The sequence below is a fragment of the Gracilinanus agilis genome, chromosome 1 (assembly GCF_016433145.1).
Source record: "Gracilinanus agilis isolate LMUSP501 chromosome 1, AgileGrace, whole genome shotgun sequence".
NCBI classification, from domain to species: Eukaryota; Metazoa; Chordata; class Mammalia; order Didelphimorphia; family Didelphidae; genus Gracilinanus; species Gracilinanus agilis.
In genome coordinates, this window is record NC_058130.1 from 313127369 (window position 1) to 313146639 (window position 19271).

General features: G+C 34.1%; 1 protein-coding gene across 4 annotated transcripts in view; it reads left to right on the forward strand.

The window, feature by feature from the left end:
* Nucleotides 1-19271, forward strand: part of MCTP1 (multiple C2 and transmembrane domain containing 1) — a 721791-nt gene that overhangs the window by 407182 nt on the left and 295338 nt on the right. For all 4 annotated transcript variants that reach the window (XM_044662743.1, XM_044662754.1, XM_044662765.1 and 1 more), the window contains exon 6: nt 9181-9292. In XM_044662743.1, coding sequence (XP_044518678.1) covers nt 9181-9292 — 112 coding nt within the window. The remainder of the gene's footprint in view (nt 1-9180; nt 9293-19271) is intronic.

Genomic DNA, 19271 nt, shown 5'->3' on the forward strand with positions numbered 1-19271 from the left:
GTACCTCTATCCTGACCCCTCATGGCCTTCTCTCCCTCTTATTGGAGCAGGAAGAAGTGTACAATGGAGAGTTCCTTGCAGATCCTGCATTTAAAAAGTGCACCCAGGGGACAGCTAGATGGCTCAGTGTATTAGAGCCAGGCCTGGAGATGAGAGGTCCTGGGTTCAATTCTGACCTTAGACACTTCCTAGCGGTATGAACTTGACCAAGTCACTTAACCCTCATTGCCTAGCCCTTACCTCTCATTGTGTTTAGAACCAATAGAGATTATTGGTTCTAAGACAGAAGGTATGGGTTTTAAAAATAAATAATAAATAAAGAGCAAAGCCAGGGTTGCCATCTCACCATTTCCCACCCAACTATCCTTCTCTGATCCTCATACATTCCCTCCTCTAACCTACTTTCTTTTATGTGTTATCTTTCCACTACCCATTTCTGCTTCTTTTTATGTGTTATCTTCATGTCATTTATATGTCAATATGATTTTCTTTTAAAAAATGATAGCTTACATTTCTATGTTACCTTAAGGTTTGCAAAGCACTTTTTACATGCTATATATCCTATGCTTCTCAGCCAGTCAATTAATATTTATTTAGATATCTGTTTATATGTTGCCTCCAGCAATTAAAGTGTGAGCTCCTTGAGATCAGTGAATGTCTCACTTTTTATAATTGCATCTGCAGTGCTTTTTCCAGTTCTTGGCACAAAAAAGCTTCTTCATTCATCTTTTTATTTATTTAGTTCCATCTCTTCTGAAGCCGTCCACCGACTCCACGAAGATTCCTAGTGGGTTGGACACTCAGAAAGGGGAACCAAGGACTGAGTGAAAATGGGTTACGGGTTAAGGATTAATGGAAAAAGAATATAAGGCGAGAATAAAGATACACAGACACAGAAAGTTTTGGCATAAGGTAGACAGACAGCGAGTAAGCTCTGATGGTCAAGAGCTTCATGGTTAGGAGCTCTGATGGTCAAGAGCTCTCTTGCCAACTGATGTCTTGTCACTTTTATTGGGGTTACATACAACAGTATGGGGGGAAGGGGAGAGGCTGGTGGCCTGATACATTAACATTATGAGGTAATCATCATAAAATGCAAACTGCCAAAACCTAAAACAATAAGTAGAGCTAAGATCAGGATCCAGGGTGGATATGGCCTAAGGCATCTACTGATGTTTGATACCTATGTTAATTGATCATTGCAGGAAAAGTAAGGAGACTGAGATAACTGACTCTCTTCTGGGGTGTAGCCTTAGGGAAGGGCTAGGGATTTGGCAAGGTCCACATTCAATTTGACTCAGGATTGCAGAGATCAATCATTAGCAGTATAAGAGTTAAGTTTTTGAATACTTCTTAAAATAATATCACAATTAATGTATACCTGGATTGCTACATCTTCATATACATGTCCTTTTAAAATCTGATTTTTAATGAGCATTTCATGTAGCCATTTTAATTCTTTTTTCTATATTTTTCTTTTCCTTTCTCATTCACATAAATTACTACGACATCACTAAAATTTCATTATAGGAAGTCTCTCATCTCACTTTAAACAATTTCTTTTTTCAAATCTCAGGCCATGGAATACCACCTATAAGATCTCTGAACTCCAAAATATATTCTCTCCCAAAATCTAGAAAACCTGTCTCAATCTGTCTAGCATTTCTTTCCTTGACAATCATATAATTGAAAGTGACAGTGATTGCCTTCCAATATTAGTTATTCCTTTGAAAATATTTTGTTTACAGTTTAATTTGAGCATTGATGTAATCAACTAAACTTGTTAACTATATTTAAATTAGTTTTAGTATAACCATAATCCCATTTTTGTCTCCAAGTTTTCATCAAAATAATTTGTTCATTCATTTCTCATTTGCTTTAATCTTATAGAGTGAATACTCCATTCTTCTGATTTTCTTTTTGCAGATTTCTTTATATACTTCATACTTGCTTATATTAATTACATTAGTCTTATATTACATTGATGAACCACTATATTTCTAATCATTCCTATAGTATTAGACATTTACATTCCCCATAATTTTCTTGTAGTTATTTATTGTACTTCTAAAAAAATGTTTGCACAAATGGTTCTTTTGTTGTTGTTTTTATTAATCAACTTATTTTATATAAAAATTCCCAGGTTATTCCTCCTCCCTTTACACAGCATCATTTGACAAAAAAAGATATATACATATATAAAACTATGTCTTATTTATTTCTCTCTTTCTTTGGAGGTGGACATGCACAAGTCAATCTTCAAACAGTATGTCTGTTGCTGTATATAATGCTCTTTTGGTTCTACTCATTTGACTCTTCATAATTTCATGTAGATATTTCTATGTTTTTCCAAAATTAACCTATTCATCATTTCTTGCTGCATAATAGAATTTCATCACAATCATATGCCACAACTTGGTTAGCCATTATTTTGATAAAACTTTCAGAATATATCCCCCACAATGGACATCTTAGACAGATATAGTAATTTATATCAAATTTAATATTTTCCAACTGATTTCTCTCCAGAAATATTCTACAACTTTGCAGTTCCACCAGCAATGTCTGTTTTTCAAAAATCTTTCTCATTTTGAGTTTCTTCTTTCATTCAGGTTTGCCTCTTTAGTAGCTTTAAAGTTACTATTTTAACTTGAAAATTATTTTAATTTTAATCTCTTTGATAAGTAGTAAAGTTGAATGCTTTTCAAGTAATTATTAGCCATTTGTGTTTTCTCTTTTGAAAATTATCTATTCACTATAAAGCAGCAGTCATCAACAATATGGTACTGGCTAAGAGACAGAAGGGAGGATCAGTGGAATAGACTTGGGGTAAGTGATGTCAGCAAGACAGTGTATGATAAAGCCAAAAAGCCCAACTTTGGGGACAAAAATTCACTATTTGACAACAACTGCTGGAAATTTGGAAAACAATATGGGAGAGATTAGGTTTAGATCAACATCTCACACCCTACACCAAGATAAATTCAGAATGGGTGAATGATTTGAATATAGAGGGAAACTATAAATAAGTTAAGTGAACACAGAATAGTATATTTGTCAGATCTCTGGGAAAGGAAAGATTTTAAAACCAAGCAAGAGTTAGAGAAAATTACAAAATGTAAAATAAATTATTTTGATTATATCAAACTAAAAAGCTTTTGTACAAACCAAAACAATGCAGCTAAGATCAGAAGGGAAACAACAAATTGGGAAAAAAATCTTTATAACAAAAAACTCTGACAGGGGTCTAATTACTCAAATATACAAGGAGTTAAATCAATTGTATAAAAAATCAAGCCATTCCCCAATTGATAAATGGGCAAGAGAAATGAATAGGCAATTTTCAGATAAAGAAATCAAAAGTAGCAATAAGCACATGAGAAAGTGTTCCAAATCTCTAATAATTAGAGAAATGCAAATCAAAACAACTCTGAGGTATCACCTCACACCTAGCAGATTGGCTAAAAAGAAAGAAGGTGAGAGTAATGAATGTTGGAGGGGATGTGGCCAAATTGGAACATTAATGCACTGCTGGTGGAGTTGTGAACTGATCCAACCATTCTGTATGGCAATCTGGAACTATGCTCAAAGGGCTATAAAAGAATGCCTGCCCTTTGATCCAGCCATATTATTGTGGGGTTTGTACCCCAAAGAGATCATAGATAAACAGACTTGCATGAAAATATTTATAGCTGCACTTTTTGTGGTGGCAAAAAACTGGAAAATGAGGGTATGGCCTTCAATTGGGGAATGGCTGAACAAACTGTGGTATATAATGGTGATGGAATATGCGCTCAAAGGAATAATAAACTGGAGGAATTCCTTGTGAACTGGAAAGACCTCCAGGAATTGATGCAGAGTGAAAGGAGCAGAGCCAGAAGAACATTGTACATGGAGACCAATATATTGTGGTAAAATAGAATGTAATGGATTTCTGTACCAGCAGCAATGCAATGACCCAGGACAATTCTGAGGGACTCATGGTAAAGAACGCTACCCACGTTCAGAGGAAACACAGAAGAAAAGCAACTACTTGAACACATGAGTTGATGCGGGCATGATTGGGGATGTAGACTCAAAACTACCACACCAATGTAACTATCAACAATTTGGAAATAGGTCTTGATCAATGACACATGTTAAAACCAATAAAAATGCATATCGGCCATGGGAGGGGGGGAGGTCTGGGGGAGAATGGGAAAGTAAGAGCATAAATCATGTAACTATGTTAACTTTTCTAAAAAATAAATATTAATAATTGTTAAAAAAATAAAAAATAAAATAAAAAATAGCTTTACTTTTTAAAAGAGGCATTCTTGTAGTTGAAGTCTCCCCTCACAAATATAATCTTACTTCATTGCCAATTTGGGGAACCATATCAAGAATTTATCATTCTTCTCTTTGCCGAATGGTTTCTAATATATTGTGATCATGATATTGTTATTTCTCTCTTCTTTGATCCTTGCACAAATATTCTCCAAAATGTTCCCTCATTAAATTAATGGTTTTCTAGGCATATGAGTATCTTTTTGATATATGATGTCACCTTCCTTTTTCCTATGTAATCTGTTCCTTTTTATTAAGGTTTTGCTATTCCATTTCTATATTCTAGTCATGAATTTTAATTTACAAAACCTCAGTGATACATGTATAAAAGGTTACTTTCACTTAGTCATGCTAGCTACCAAAAGCTCAGAAGATTCTAGCCACTAGTCATTGAACACTAACAAATGATGATAAGAAGCCAATTTGATTTTTATCAAGAGAAACACCTCTAAGGAACATGCATTAGCATCTTCCTTGCTACCACAGCTACTCACTGTACCTTTCTTTCTTCCCTGTAGCTAAACCTCATTATATGTGTTATCAGCCCACATTAGAATATGAGCTCTTTGAAAGCAGAGACTCTCTAGCTCTTCTATTTTTATCTTCCTTTCTTATCCTAGATGCATTTCGTTTGTAAGCCCATTATTTAACACAGTGATTTTGCATATAAGTTCTTCATAAATACTTTTCTAGCTCATTTGTTTATTACACTTACTCTATGAATTGATGATTATACAAGTTCTTCAGCATCATTCCTGTCTCTCTTCACTTTCTCTTAAGAATTATAAAACTCCTTGAATGTTGGTCTATAGCTACCTGTTTCTGAGCAATTTTTCTCTCTCTCCATATCTTTTCAGCTTAAAACTTTCATTCATTTCCACCAATACTCAATTCATTCCATCTCTGGTCAGAAAGTCAAATTCAGTTCACAAACACCCAATTTCTTTACCACATACTCACTTTCTCTGTATTTTAACTTCTGAGGTCCTTACCTTTATTTTTTAACATTTATCAATATTTATTTTTTAGAAAAGTTAACATGGTTACACAATTCATGCTCTTACTTTCCCCTTTACAGCCCCACCCCAGCTACTCCCTCCCCCATGGCTGATGTGTATTTCCACTGGTTTTAACATGTGTCATTGATCAAGACCTATTACCAAATTGTTGTTAGATGCATTGGTGTGGTAGTTTCGAGTCTACATCCCCAATCATGTCCGCCTCAACCCATGTGTTCAAGCAGTTATTTTTCTTCTGTTTCCACTCCTGCAGTTCTTCCTCTGAATGTTGGTAGTGTTCTTTTCCACAAGTCCCTCAGAATTGTCCTAGGTCATTGCATTGCTGCTGGTAGAGAAGTCCATTACATTCAATTTTACCACAGTGTATGGGTCTCTGTGCACAATGTTCTCCTGGCTCTGCTCCTTTCACTCTGCATCAATTCCTGGATGTCTTTCCAGTTCACATGGAATTCCTCCAGTTTATTATTCCTTTGAGCACAATAGTATTCCATCACCAGCATATACCACAATTTGTTCAGCCATTCCTCAATTTTTTACCACCACAAAAAGCGCAGCTATAAATATTTTCGTACAAGACTGTTTATCTATGATCTCTTTGGGGTACAAACCCAACAATGGTATGGCTGGATCAAAGGGCAGACATTCTTTTATAGCCCTTTGAGCATAGTTCCAAAATGGTTGGATCAGTTCACAACTCCACCAACAATACATTAATGTCCCAGTTTTGCCACATCCCCTCCAACATCAATTACTCTCCCCTTCTTTCATTTTAGCCAGTCTGCTAGGTGTGAGGTGATACCTCAGAATTGTTTTGATTTGCATTTCTCTAATTATTAAGAGATTTAGAACACTTTCTCATGTGCTTATTGATACTTTTGATTTCTTTATCTGAAAATTGCCTATTCATGTCTCTTGCCCATTAATCAATTGGGGAATGGCTTAGGGGGCCTAGCAGTACCAGATATTAAACTATACTATAAAGGAGCAGTCATCAACAATATGGTACTGGCTAAGAGACAGAAGGGAGGATCAGTGGAATAGACTTGGGGTAAGTGACATCAGCAAGACAGTGTATGATAAACCCAAAAAGCCCAACTTTTGGGACAAAAATCCACTATTTGACAAAAACTGCTGGGAAATTTGGAAAACGATATGGGAGAGATTAGGTTTAGATCAACATCTCACACCCTACACCAAGATAAATTCAGAATGGGTGAATGACTTGAATATAAAGAGGGAAACTATAAATAAGTTAAGTGAACATAGAATAGTTTACTTGTCAGATCTCTGGGAAAGGAAATATGTTAAAACCAAGCAAGAGTTAGAGAAAATTACAAAATGTAAAATATTTTGATTATATCAAACTAAAAAGCTTTTGTACAAACCAAAACAATGCAGCTAAGATCAGAAGGGAAACAACAAATTGGGAAAAAAATCTTTATAACAAAAAACTCTGACAGGGGTCTAATTACTCAAATATACAAGGATTTAAACCAATTGAGGTCCTTACCTTTAATCAAGGGCTATAGTAGGAACATCACCAGCGCCTACGAGGTCTTTCCATTTCTTTATGACCCTTAAAGAATATTTTCAAGTTCTTTCTGAGATTTATTTCCCCCTCTTTTTCCTGACACAGATCACTGTTGTAGATAGCAGGCCTCAGGTTTTTTTAAACCCTTGTACTTTGGTGTATTGTCTCATAGGTGGAAGATTGGTAAGGGTGGGCAATGGGGGTCAAGTGACTTGCCCAGGGTCACACAGCTGGGAAGTGGCTGAGGCCAGGTTTGAACCTAGGACCTCCTGTCTCTAGGCCTGACTCTCACTCCACTGAGCTACCCAGCTGCCCCCTCAGGCCTCAGTTTTAACAAGTTTCCAGAGGCCCTCTTTCACATCAAAAACGCTTTTCCTTGGGAAGACAGACCCTCTTCCTTTGATGGTTTGTACTAGGTGGACCTCTTTTCATTCCCATATCCCTCCACAAGGATCTACCAACCTCGTATGTCATTTATTGATTTTAATTCCTTATCCTTGTAGCACTGGTGAATGCCAACAATCTTTCTGTAGAATGTAAGAAGCTGTTTTTCCTCCTGAGAATTTCCACATCCAGTCATTGGAACCCCAGACAGGTTACATGATCTAGCAAAGTTTATTCAGTTGGAAGGTGGAGGTGCTGGGACCTAGTTCTTCTGATACTTAGTGTCACAATCTTTCTCCTATAACATCCTGAAATTATAACAGGCTGAGATTATTTCAAAAAGCTTGAAAAATATCTAGAGGACATAGGTCATAAAACTTATGGCTAATGTTCAATATTAACCTGAGAAGGAGCCCATTCCATTGTACAAACAGAACACCAGAAAATACTGTAAGTTTTGTATTATTTTTATGCTTGATTTTGTTCATTAGACATTGAACATCTTGAGAGCAAGGATTGTTTTTTTTCTCTTCGTGTCTGTAGTGCTTAGCACTTAGCAGTAAGTGTTTAATAAATGCTGGTTGACTGAGTTAAACTGCAAATTTTGGAGAGATAGAAAAAACTTCAAGGGTTATCTAGTCTAAATTCCTTGATGTATTTCTTATATTTTCACTTCATGTATTTTCTCCTGCTAAACTCATGAATTACAGAAAAAAGGAGGAAAAATACTTTTGACAGCCAGTCATAGGTGCATTCACTGACCTGTCTCCTTCCAAAAGAAATTTCTCCATAAAATAAATGCACTTTAATTTATTAAAACAAAAAGGAGGAGGGCAGGTATAGGAGGATTCTCTTTATATGTTCTCATTTCCATTAGGAACATTCAAGGAAAACCCTACTCAAATGCCTTATAGCAAGGGAGTGGTTTTGTATTCTTTAGGTCATACCAAATTGGGAAGTCTTTGAACATAGCTTGGTGATGAACAATGATATGCTTATTATTTAAAAATCAATCTAGCTAAATTTAGAGTCTCAACAGCAGGGTTGGCTGCAGGGACATTATTGTTTTATTCACAGCAACTCTCAAAGACTCTTTACTGTGGCCTGGAAGAGTTATAGTCTACCAGTGATAGGCAAACTACAGCCCACAGCCAGATGCAGCCTCCTGAAATGTTCTATCCGGCCTAGCGACATTATTCCTAATCTAACGGATACAAGGAGTAAGATACAATATAATGAAACTTTGAAAGAGTTGCTTTAGAAACAGACTGACAGATGAGCATTTCCTTTCCTTTGGCCCCCACTTTTTAAAAAAAGTTTGCCCATCACTAGAATAATTGTGGTGATTAATAATTAATTATCTATAATAATATATTATATCAATATAGATTATATAATTATATTATATACAATTATATAAAATATAAAAAATAATTATTTAATCCTTTAATTATTATAAATAATAATTAATAATAGGATAATTGTGGTGATTAAATCATTGATTCTATCTAACATGCACTTATTAAGTACTTACTATTTCAGCATCCATAGCATAAGTTTGAATTATTAAGATTAAAAAGAAAATATCCCTTAAAACTTAGTACACTCTACCAAGTGAATTTTATAATCTACATGATTTAGATTTAGACAGCTTCATTTTAAACAATGAAATTATAGATGTGGAAGTAGAGAGACCTGGGATCAAGTTCTTATTGATGATACTTACTTAATATCTCTGTGACCATGGCAAGTCACTTACATTTTTTTAACCTCAGTTTTCTCATTTGTAAAATGGAGAAAATTATACCTGTACTCCCCATCTCAAAAGGTTATTGTGAGGTTCAATGAAATAATATATGTAAAGCACTTCACAGACTCCAAAGCACTATGTAAATATCAAACATTATTGTTGTTTCCTAGACCAACAGATGTGACTCTCACCCTGAAAGACCCACACCATCCTGATCATGATCTGGGAACCATTTTGCTGTCTGTAATTCTTACTCCAAAAGAAGGAGAACCGAGGGATGTGGTAAGTTTACACAAGGTCTAGCCAGTAGGTACTCCTTCATCTTTCTTGTCTGCAGTTCATTGTGTTCATTCTTTGGACTAGGCGTTGATAATTAAGAGAGTCTACATATAAAATTCAGTTTTTGTTCACTGCTTCTGTGAGTGCTGTGGGCATTGTTGGTTTGTATTTATTGGATCCTTTGAACTCTTTTTTTCCCCCTTATTTCATCCCACCAGATCAGAACCTCTTGTTGTAAACAAGTCAATGATGTATATGCATTGTAATTTCAGGTCTGTTTTATAGCTATTAAATTACAGGTGAGTTAATAATTAATAATGTTCTCAAGAATATATTCATTAGCCAACTAAAATTTTAGACTTTCCTTTTGAAGTGTCCAAATACTACAATTTGGATTGGACTATGGACCAATTATATCAAAGCATGCACATACACACACACACAAAATGAGGTGAATTCATAACAGAGTTTCTGCTTTCTGGTTTTTGTTTACTGAATAATAAGTATGTTTCAGTCACTGGATGTTATCCATTTTTCAGCACTTGCCATCTGGACTTCATTTTGCTGCAGTGTGAAATTGAGATGGGACAGAGAAAAGCAGTCTATTTGGGCACTGAGTGAAATAGTCTTAGTCAGCTAATATTAATTAAGTGCCTATTGTGTGCCAAGCATTTTGCTAAAATCAATTTTGACCAAAATCAGTAGGTCCCATGAGTTGTTTTTTCCTGGGCCTGATTTAACAGATATTATTAACCAGAGGAAAGAACTTTGACATAATTTAAAGAGAGCTCAATGAAGAAGTTTTGCTATAGTGTTTGGTTTTAGAACTAGAGCTTATTTTTAAAACAGCTTTAGTTTTAAAACAGCCTTCAGGATTATGTGTGTATATGTGCCTCTGTGTGTGTGTTTTAAAGAAATACTTGCTGAAAATGTACATTCAGATATGTCATTAATGTCTAATTAGTTTGAAAAATCTTTTTTTCTGGAAGGCAGATGAAATTTTTAACTTATTTCAGATATTATCTTGTGTGTGAGATTCATAGTTTCAGCTCTTTGACTTCTTTAATGAACAATTAAACAATTGTTATTATTAAACACACATGGGCAGATATTCTTTTATATTTGCTGAACATATTCCTAGTATCTATACATAACTCTCTAGGCAGGTGATTTTTTCCTTTTCAGCATATTCTATCAAAAAAAGATATGTGATAAGAGTTAGAGTTTGATTCTTTGTGTATATACAGAGGTGAGGGACAGGGAGTAATTATTTATGAATAATTGGAACTGAAAGTCACTAAGAGAAACTAATAATCAGTCAATCAATAAGAGCTTTTACTTCTCACTGTGTATTAGGCTATGTATTAAGTGCTAGGGATACAAAGGAAAAAAACTGAGTTTCTACTCTCAAGGAGCTCACATGTAATGGAGGAGACAATACAGAAACAATTATGATCATAGAAGATATGTGCAGTGTGAATGGGAAGTAACTTCAGAAGGAAGGCACTGCAAGTAGAAATGAAGGGAAGGAGACTGAAAGGGAAAGCTAGATTTTAAGTTAAGGCTTGGAGGAAACCCAAGAATAGATGGAAAGAAGGGAGAAAAGTCATCTGAGAAAATCCTTCAAATAAAAATAATTTCCCTTCACATAGGCCCATAAGAGTATGGGCATTCTCTTCATCAGAAGAAGAGACATCTTTTGTGGGAATGTGGAGATTCTTTGCACTTTTTGAATTAGCCTGCATGCGATGTTATTTTTACATAATTTATGTCATACTAAATGGACAGCACAGTAATTTCAATAAGCCCTAGAATTTTACTTACCCCTAAGCATTTCAATTTTATTCATGCTATTGTTATTGAAGCTAGAACTCTTTCCAGTACAGATTAATTTTGATTTTTATATTGAAGTGGACTCCTTCTCACAATGCCATATAGATTCAAATATCTTCTCCTAAAAGAAAAGACCAGCATATGAAACATCTCACTTTCTGGTGATGTTGCCACAGTACTCAATTCATTTATCTTGCACACCTAATTAACTTCTATTGTATGTTTTATTAAGGAATCTTAATGAAAACATCACCTCCTTTACTGAAGTATTATTCTTAATGAAAAGGGAATTTGAAAAAGAAGGCCTATAGTACAAGAACATATTTATTGTTTCCAACTGAATAAAAATCTAGCAATATTAACCATTAGCTAATAAACTTGAAAAGTTTGCTATCAAGATTATATAAATTTGGGATATTTAACAATGGTTAATATTTTCTTCTTTCCCTTATGTCATAGGAGATATTCAGTAAGTATAAGTTAGTGATACCAAGCTTTATTTTATATCGATGAACATAGTTTTTATAGATCTTGAAAATTAAAGATTTCATAATTTATACAGTTTGCCCTTAGATTATCAAAAACATCAATTTCTTTATGTTCAACAATACTATCTGTAATTAAAATTAACTTTTGTGTATGAATATGTCTGTTTTCCTATATTTCACATCTACCCTTATATTGGAATGAGTACATGAATATTTTTAAAATATCCAGCTAATTATATTCTATGTGATAAATATGATTCTCCATCACCTATTTTTAAATAAAAATTTTAAATTCTATATTAAATCCACACCATTTCCCCAAGTAGCAAAAAGTCTCACAGTAGTTCACTGAAACTTAATCTTTCTTTCTCTAATAATCATTAGTATTATCTATTTTAAAAGGGAAAGATTTGAATTCCAAGTCACAAAATCAGTCACAGCCTTAGTGATCCAAAGCCTGGTCCTTGAAGATGAAAATAGTTAATTGTTTTGAATGGGGTGGTGTGGGTGGTAGCAGGTTAAAGAAATATTGAGCAATGGAACTATGATTCTGACTCAACACTGTTTTAGTTCAGACTGTTTTCGCACAAGCCCTAAAATTTCAATATCTGCCCAAATTTAAAACAACAGCAGCAATAAAAATATCATAATGAGAATTTGTGCCTGGGAACTGATCATCTGGAATTCCCTTGGTATTCAGCTGCAAGAAACTGACTAGAGGAGAGAAATTGGGGTTTCAAAAAATATGTTGATTCTTATAGGCTGAATCTCAACTTTGCCACTTAATACTGTTGTGTCCTTGGGCAAGTCACTTAGCCTCTTTAGGTCTCAGTTTCCTTATCTGCAAAATACAGTTCACTAAATGATTTCTTAAGGTCCCTTCCACCCCTAGATTTATGAACTACATATATAATCCATTCTCTTTTTGACACTTTCCTTTGATCTTCTTCGTTTCTCCTTGCATTTTCTTTGTTCACTCTAATAAGCCCAAAAAACACTTTTCTTAGGCTTAGAATAGATTCCTGGAAGGGATTTTCCTTTTTCCTACTTACTTCCTGCCTAGCTTCTCCAAGACCCTGAGAAAGTAGAACTATCAATTACTAGCTTTTCTCAAAAATTCTCATGCATTTTGCTTATGTTCTTACCCTGCTTCTCCATGTAGATAGATTGATAGATGAGAGAGAAAGATGATAGAAAGGCAAATATCACAAGAATAGTAAGAGGTTTAAAGAGAAATTTTCAGTTCAATAATCTAGTAAGCATTTATTAAGCATATACTATGTGCTAGGTACTGTGCTAAGTGCTGGAGGATACAGATAAGAAAGAGGAAGACAGTCCCCGCTCTCAAGCAGTTGCAATCTAATAGAAAAAGACAAAACACAAAAAGATGCTAGAAAACAAGGAGGTGAAGAGAACTTGAGGGGTCATCTTATTCCTTGGAGTTCAGACCAAGAAAAGCTATATATGGACTGTGGAATGAACTGGAAAGGAACTTCCCTCTATAAGGAATGTCTGTGGATGGTTCCATCTTTTGCTGCTAGGTGATGATCATTCTGACCACTTTTTTTCAGTTCCTTATGGCTCCTAACCTAAATCAGTCTTTAAGGCAAAGACTATAAAGAAAAGTTTTAAGGGAGTGGAGGGTAGGAGATAGAGATAGAGGATGGAAGTGCTTATTGATCATTTTCTTAAAGAAGGCACCAGAATAGAGGGAAAATATGAGACAAAGCCATCACACAAGTGTAGTAGCACAGACATTGTGCTGGCAGCCTTCCTTTAGATTTCTGACATTACATGGACATCATTGGAGCACACATTGGAGATTATTCTTCATTCATGCTCATGTTCTTTCTTTTCTGGTCACACAGCTCCCCCTTCTCATATGAAATTCTTTAGAAGTAATCTGTGTTGCAACATGCTTATGCCCATAGACCTTTCCATTATCCTCAAGGAAAACCATTATCTTGATGGGTAAGCTTTGAGTTGACCATCCAACTATATATATCATGATCTGGACAATAAACATTCTTCACCTATGAGTTTTCCCATTAAGAGGTTCTGCAAGATTCTGAGGCTTGATGAATTCATCACATTGTTATCTTTAAATAGGAACATCTGAAGGATTTCACAGTCAATAGAGAATCTACTTCTAAATGGGAACTTTGAACTATACACCTTCCATGAAAATGATGGAAACCTTTGATGAGCACATGATTTCCCATTTTTTATCTAATTTGATATTAATAATTAGAAGGTCAAAAGCTAACTCTATTGTTATATCTTTCAAAGAATATTTTATGATTTTGGCATGAATGAAATACTTTGATGGAAGAGAGTTTTTAGGGTGACATTGTCCTCTGCTGAAGAAAATAATTTTTATATGGTCAACAAATAGTTAGCACAGAAATATCATGTCTCTAAAAATTTCAGTTTTAGCATTGTAAATATATGGTCTTATTTTCAAAAGCCTGACAATTTTTATTCTCATGCTCTTGATGGACAGATCATTCTCATGAAATTAGGGAGATATGAGAAATTTGTCATTAGTCAATCATTATTTTAGGTGTATAGGATGATGATTGAATATTCTCTCAATTAGATGAATAAGTTTATATTCTAAATGGATATGGCCCCAGCTACCATATTTCTCTACTTCAAAAGAATGAGTATTTTTTGGTTGAAGCAATTCTTAGGCTCTTTTTTGGTCTCTTCATTGTATAAATGGTGACACTTTGTGTTATGTAAGCTCTATTCTTTTATCCAGTTCATTTTTGAGTATCAATCATTTATTCAAATAGGTTGGGTTGGAGTTGCTTCAGTAGCATGCAGCTTCTTCCTATTTTAATTATTTTTCTAATTTGATATTGATTTTGCTTTTCGGCTCTAATAAGTTGCTGATCTGAACAGTTGGCTGATTTAGAAATGGTTGCCACATCAGTAATCAGTTATTATCTCTCTTCTTAAAACATATTTTTCTTTTTCGTGTCTAGTACATCTCAACTCTTTTCTTGAAGATATGTACTAATGAAGATAAGTACTTATAATATATAGGAATAAAAGTTTCCTTATCTCCTTTAAACTCTCCAATATCTTACTCTTAAGATATATAACAACTCATTTTTTAAAACATCGGGCCCATTATTGAACTTATCAAATACTCGATTAGATGAATAAGTTTATATTCTAAATGGATATGACTCCAGCTGCCATATTTCTCTACTTCAAAAGAATGAGTATTTTTTGGTTGAAGCAATTCCTAGGTGTATGTTGTTTTAATTTGGAAGATTTTTCAAGTTCTTGATAGAATTTATCTTCTCATCCTCTAACACGTTACAATTATTTTCATTGTGGTCTTTCTGTGAATACTGAACATGAGCACTACCAGAGATATGTATTACCTTTGCACCTGTTTTTAGGCAGTATGGCATAGAGTTTTTAATCTAGAGTCTGGAAAAACTAGGCTCAAATCTTGAGATCTAACATGAGGCTATGTGACCATGAGGAAATCACTTAATTCATCTGAGCCTCAGGCAACTCTTTCCACTAAATTATAAAGGAATTTCAAACTGGTTTGCATAGTGACATCATAGATATGTGATACATTGAGATGTTGAAAATAGAGGAAATAATGGATAAGTATAAATAACCAATAATTGATTTTTCTATTAAACATTTCAGTTAAGGAAAATTGGGAATGAAAAGCAACAGATTGACTAGAAGTACAGTGTAATTACCCTAATAAAGCAATAAAGAAATATTATGGATTTCAGTGTTAAAATTAGTTATATTGGTGATATTGGTGATTTACATGAGAAATATTCTTTGGATATTTTCTCTTTGTGTGACCTGACATTTGAGGAAATCAATAAAATGAAATTACTTTTAAAATCTAACAACTTATTACATACTTTTTTAGACTTCAAAATACATTTTCAATAAACAACCCAAAATTTAGTATCAGTAAAGGCAAAAATATTGTATAGGTTTGGAGCTTAAAACAGGATTGAGTTGAAAACACAATTGAGTCTTTAAAAAGAAAAAGAAAGATGTATAAATAAAATTGTCTGGATTCCTCAACCCCACCCCTAACTTTCACTGCTGTGTCTATGAGGTAAATTTTGTCTGGAGCATGCTAACAAGTTGCATGACATATATGTTGTTTCCCTTCTCATTGCATGAAATTTTTTTAGAACTGTAGTCTGTACTCTATATAAAAGTATATCCTGTTGTTTGACAGTTTTTGTCTTATTGTGCATGCATGAGTTCTTTCTGACTCTCTTCCTAGCAGATTTCAATGAACAGATTTCATCATTGGAGTCTTTATGAAATAAAAGTGAGTTCATTTGTGTTGCATGCTTTCTTAGATACTCTAAAAATGCAAAACTGCTTAGCTGGCATCAAAAGATGCAGAATCCTGGGAAATATATGAATTGCTCCTTAATGTACTTATTAAATAAATTTTAAAACAGGACTTTTCTCTGATTTAGTTTATTTTCAACATGCTACTCAGCATGTTTCTGTCATTTCAGAAAACAAACTACTCAAAAATTTGACTTGTAAATACTTTGTAAAGCATGTGTTCTTTCTTCAGTAGTAACTGTGATGTTTAACATAATCTATGATAGTTATGTAATTGCCTAAAGGAAAACATCACTGAAATAAAGAGTGAAAGTGAAGAATGGCTTTGGGTTGTGGAATCTTTTACAAATGTAATCATTCCCCATAGCTCATCTATCACAGGCCATATTTCATAGTGTTTATTTCCTCTTAGTGTCTTTGAGGAAAACTGAGCTACTAATCATTAGTATGAAAGATTTAAATTTATATCATATTACAACAGCTTCTGATGATAATAATGCAAGCCTAAATACACTCACATATTTTTACAGATGAAATAATACTCAAGGAGCCAAAAAAAAGGAGGGAGCACTTTTTAGATACAGGTCTCATTTAGCTTTAAGAACTCCTACAAGATGTGCCTTTCTCACACTGCACAGCCATCCCTCAACTCCTGTTAATGGAAAGATATAAAAGATATGAAAACAGAATGCCCAAAATCACTTACAAAGACACAAGCTACAGCTTAATTCTCCTTCTCTGAGGAAAATTCACTTTAAAAATTTGGATTTCCTACCTTTGGAAGTCAAATAATGTCATTCCAAGACACACTTTGGATATGATTATTTTGTAAAAATAGTTTCCTTTACAATCAACAAAAATGGAAAATATATAATGTGTTTATGTACATATATTGTATATGTTTGCATCAATCAGTCAATTGTTGAGCATGTATTGAGTACCTATTATTCACCAGGCACTGTATTAAAGGTTGAGGATACATAGACAAAAAAATGAAACAATCAGTGTTCTCAAGTAGCACACACTACATTGGTGGAACAAAATAAGCTCAAATATAGGTAGATACAGAATAAATACACATTGAAAAATTATAAGATAATTAGTGAGAAGCAGTACAGTCATTTAAGGGAATCATAAAAGGCTTCATATAGAAGCTGGCTTTTGAATTGTGCCTTGAATAATTCTATGAAGTAGAGGTGAGGAAGGAGTGCATTTGAGTCATGGAAGATAGCCAGTAAAAAGATACAGAGAAAGGAGATTATAGTCTGGTGGGGAAGGAACAGAGAGAAGATTGGTTGACTCAAACCACATATATGGGAAATGTAGAGATGTAGAATATAACTAGGAATGTAGACTGGGGCCAGGTTGTTGTAAGAGGAGGGTGATGATGTTACATTGTGAAAGGCTTTAAAAACCAGAGAAACCTATGTTTCAGCCTAACAGCACTAGGTAGCCACTGGAGTATATTGAGTTAGGTAAGCATCATCTTGGCACTTAAGGAAAATCACTTTGGCAGCCGTTTGGGGATGGATTGGAGTTAGAGACTGATTTAGAAAGCCCTTTCAGGAGTTCAGAAGATGATTGATGACAGCCTGAAGAAAGATGGTGGTTATATGAGTAGAAAGAAGTATTTGGATGCAAGTGTCATTATGGAGGTAGAAAAAATAAATGAAACTGTGAAGGAATTATCTAGAGAGTAGGAGAAAAACCAAGAAAGAGTAGTTTCATTAAAACTAAGCAATGAGTGTATGATATTCAATTCAGGAACAGAGAATGGTCAACGGCATCAAATGCAAAACAGAAGTCAAGAAATATGAGAATTGAAAAAAGACCATGAGATTTGACCATTTGACTTACTGTCCATTTGGCTAATTGGTAATTTTCGAGAAGGCAGTTCCATTTGAGTGATGAGGTCAGAAGCCATATTATAAAGGGTTAACGAATTAGAGGGAAGTGTAGATGCATGAAGTATACATAGGTTTTTCTAGGAATTTGAAGAAAAAAAAAGAGGAGAATATGAAGGAATGGTAGGTTCTAGTCCTTTAAGAATAGATGAGGTGAAAGCATATTTGAATACATTAAGGAAGGAACCAGTTAATAGGGATATAATATATCACAGATATTATATGTAATAATAGCTGACCTTTTATAATGCTTTAAGTTTTGCAAAGCACTTAAAATACATTATCTAATTTGTTCATCATAACCATCTGTGAGAAGACGAATGAAAAAGAGTAAGAAAGCAACAGGAAATATCAGAAGAATGTCTGCAGTAGACGGTTATAAAGAATGATCTGGGAGGTCCAGATCGTGTAATTTAGATAAATTTGTACTCATTCACCAATAAGGACAATTCATTTTCTAGGAAGAAGTCCCAAAGCTGAATAAATTAATTTCCTCAAAGTTTCTGTAGAAAGTGTTATTCTACATGGGGAAAGGGGGACAGGGAAGGCAGATAACAAGATGTATAAATATTACAGATATTGTCATCCTCATTTTACAGATGAGGAAACTGAGGCTGAAAGATTTTTAATGACTTACCCGGGGTTACACAACTAGTAAGTGTCTGAAATGGGATTCTACTACAAGTCTTTCTGACTTCAAAGCCAGTGCTTTATCTAGTTTCCATACTGCATTAGACATGTATGTGTATATACATAGACACACACATATGTATTCATATTTATCTGCATGTACACTTTTGGAGGGAAGAATATGTACATTGCATGCATGTATATGTACTTTTTCTGAATCAATTTCAAAACATTTTGCAACATTTTATACCCTTAGGGAAATTATTTTTTTGAGGTTTAGTATGTTAATAATGGCATTAATAATGTATATAGACACTATCTAGGCATGTGAAAAATCTAATAAATTTCACTAAAACGTCTAATAGTTTAAAATTACAAATGTATATATATTGAAATCTCAGCATAGACCCACATAAGAGGAAACAACTCTTGGTACTTTTGTAAAACAGACCATCTCTTTCTTATGTTCTGTTAACCAAATGGTTCTGTCTTGGTTGTATTATATTTCCTTGACTCTTCACTCTTGCCTGAATGTGGCAAATATTTCCAGAAATCATGTTTTCTTTGTCTTGAAATACTTCCTTTGTATAACACATTAAAAGACATTAAAGATAGGAGATGGAGGGTCCATTGTGTAAAAATTAAATCCTTCAATTTATCATTAAGGCTTTTCTGAAATTCATTGTAAGGGGGAAAATCCCTGTCTTTGGTCTTTATAATTACCATTTGGGCAAGAGTAAGATAATTTTGAGGCACTCAGTATGAATT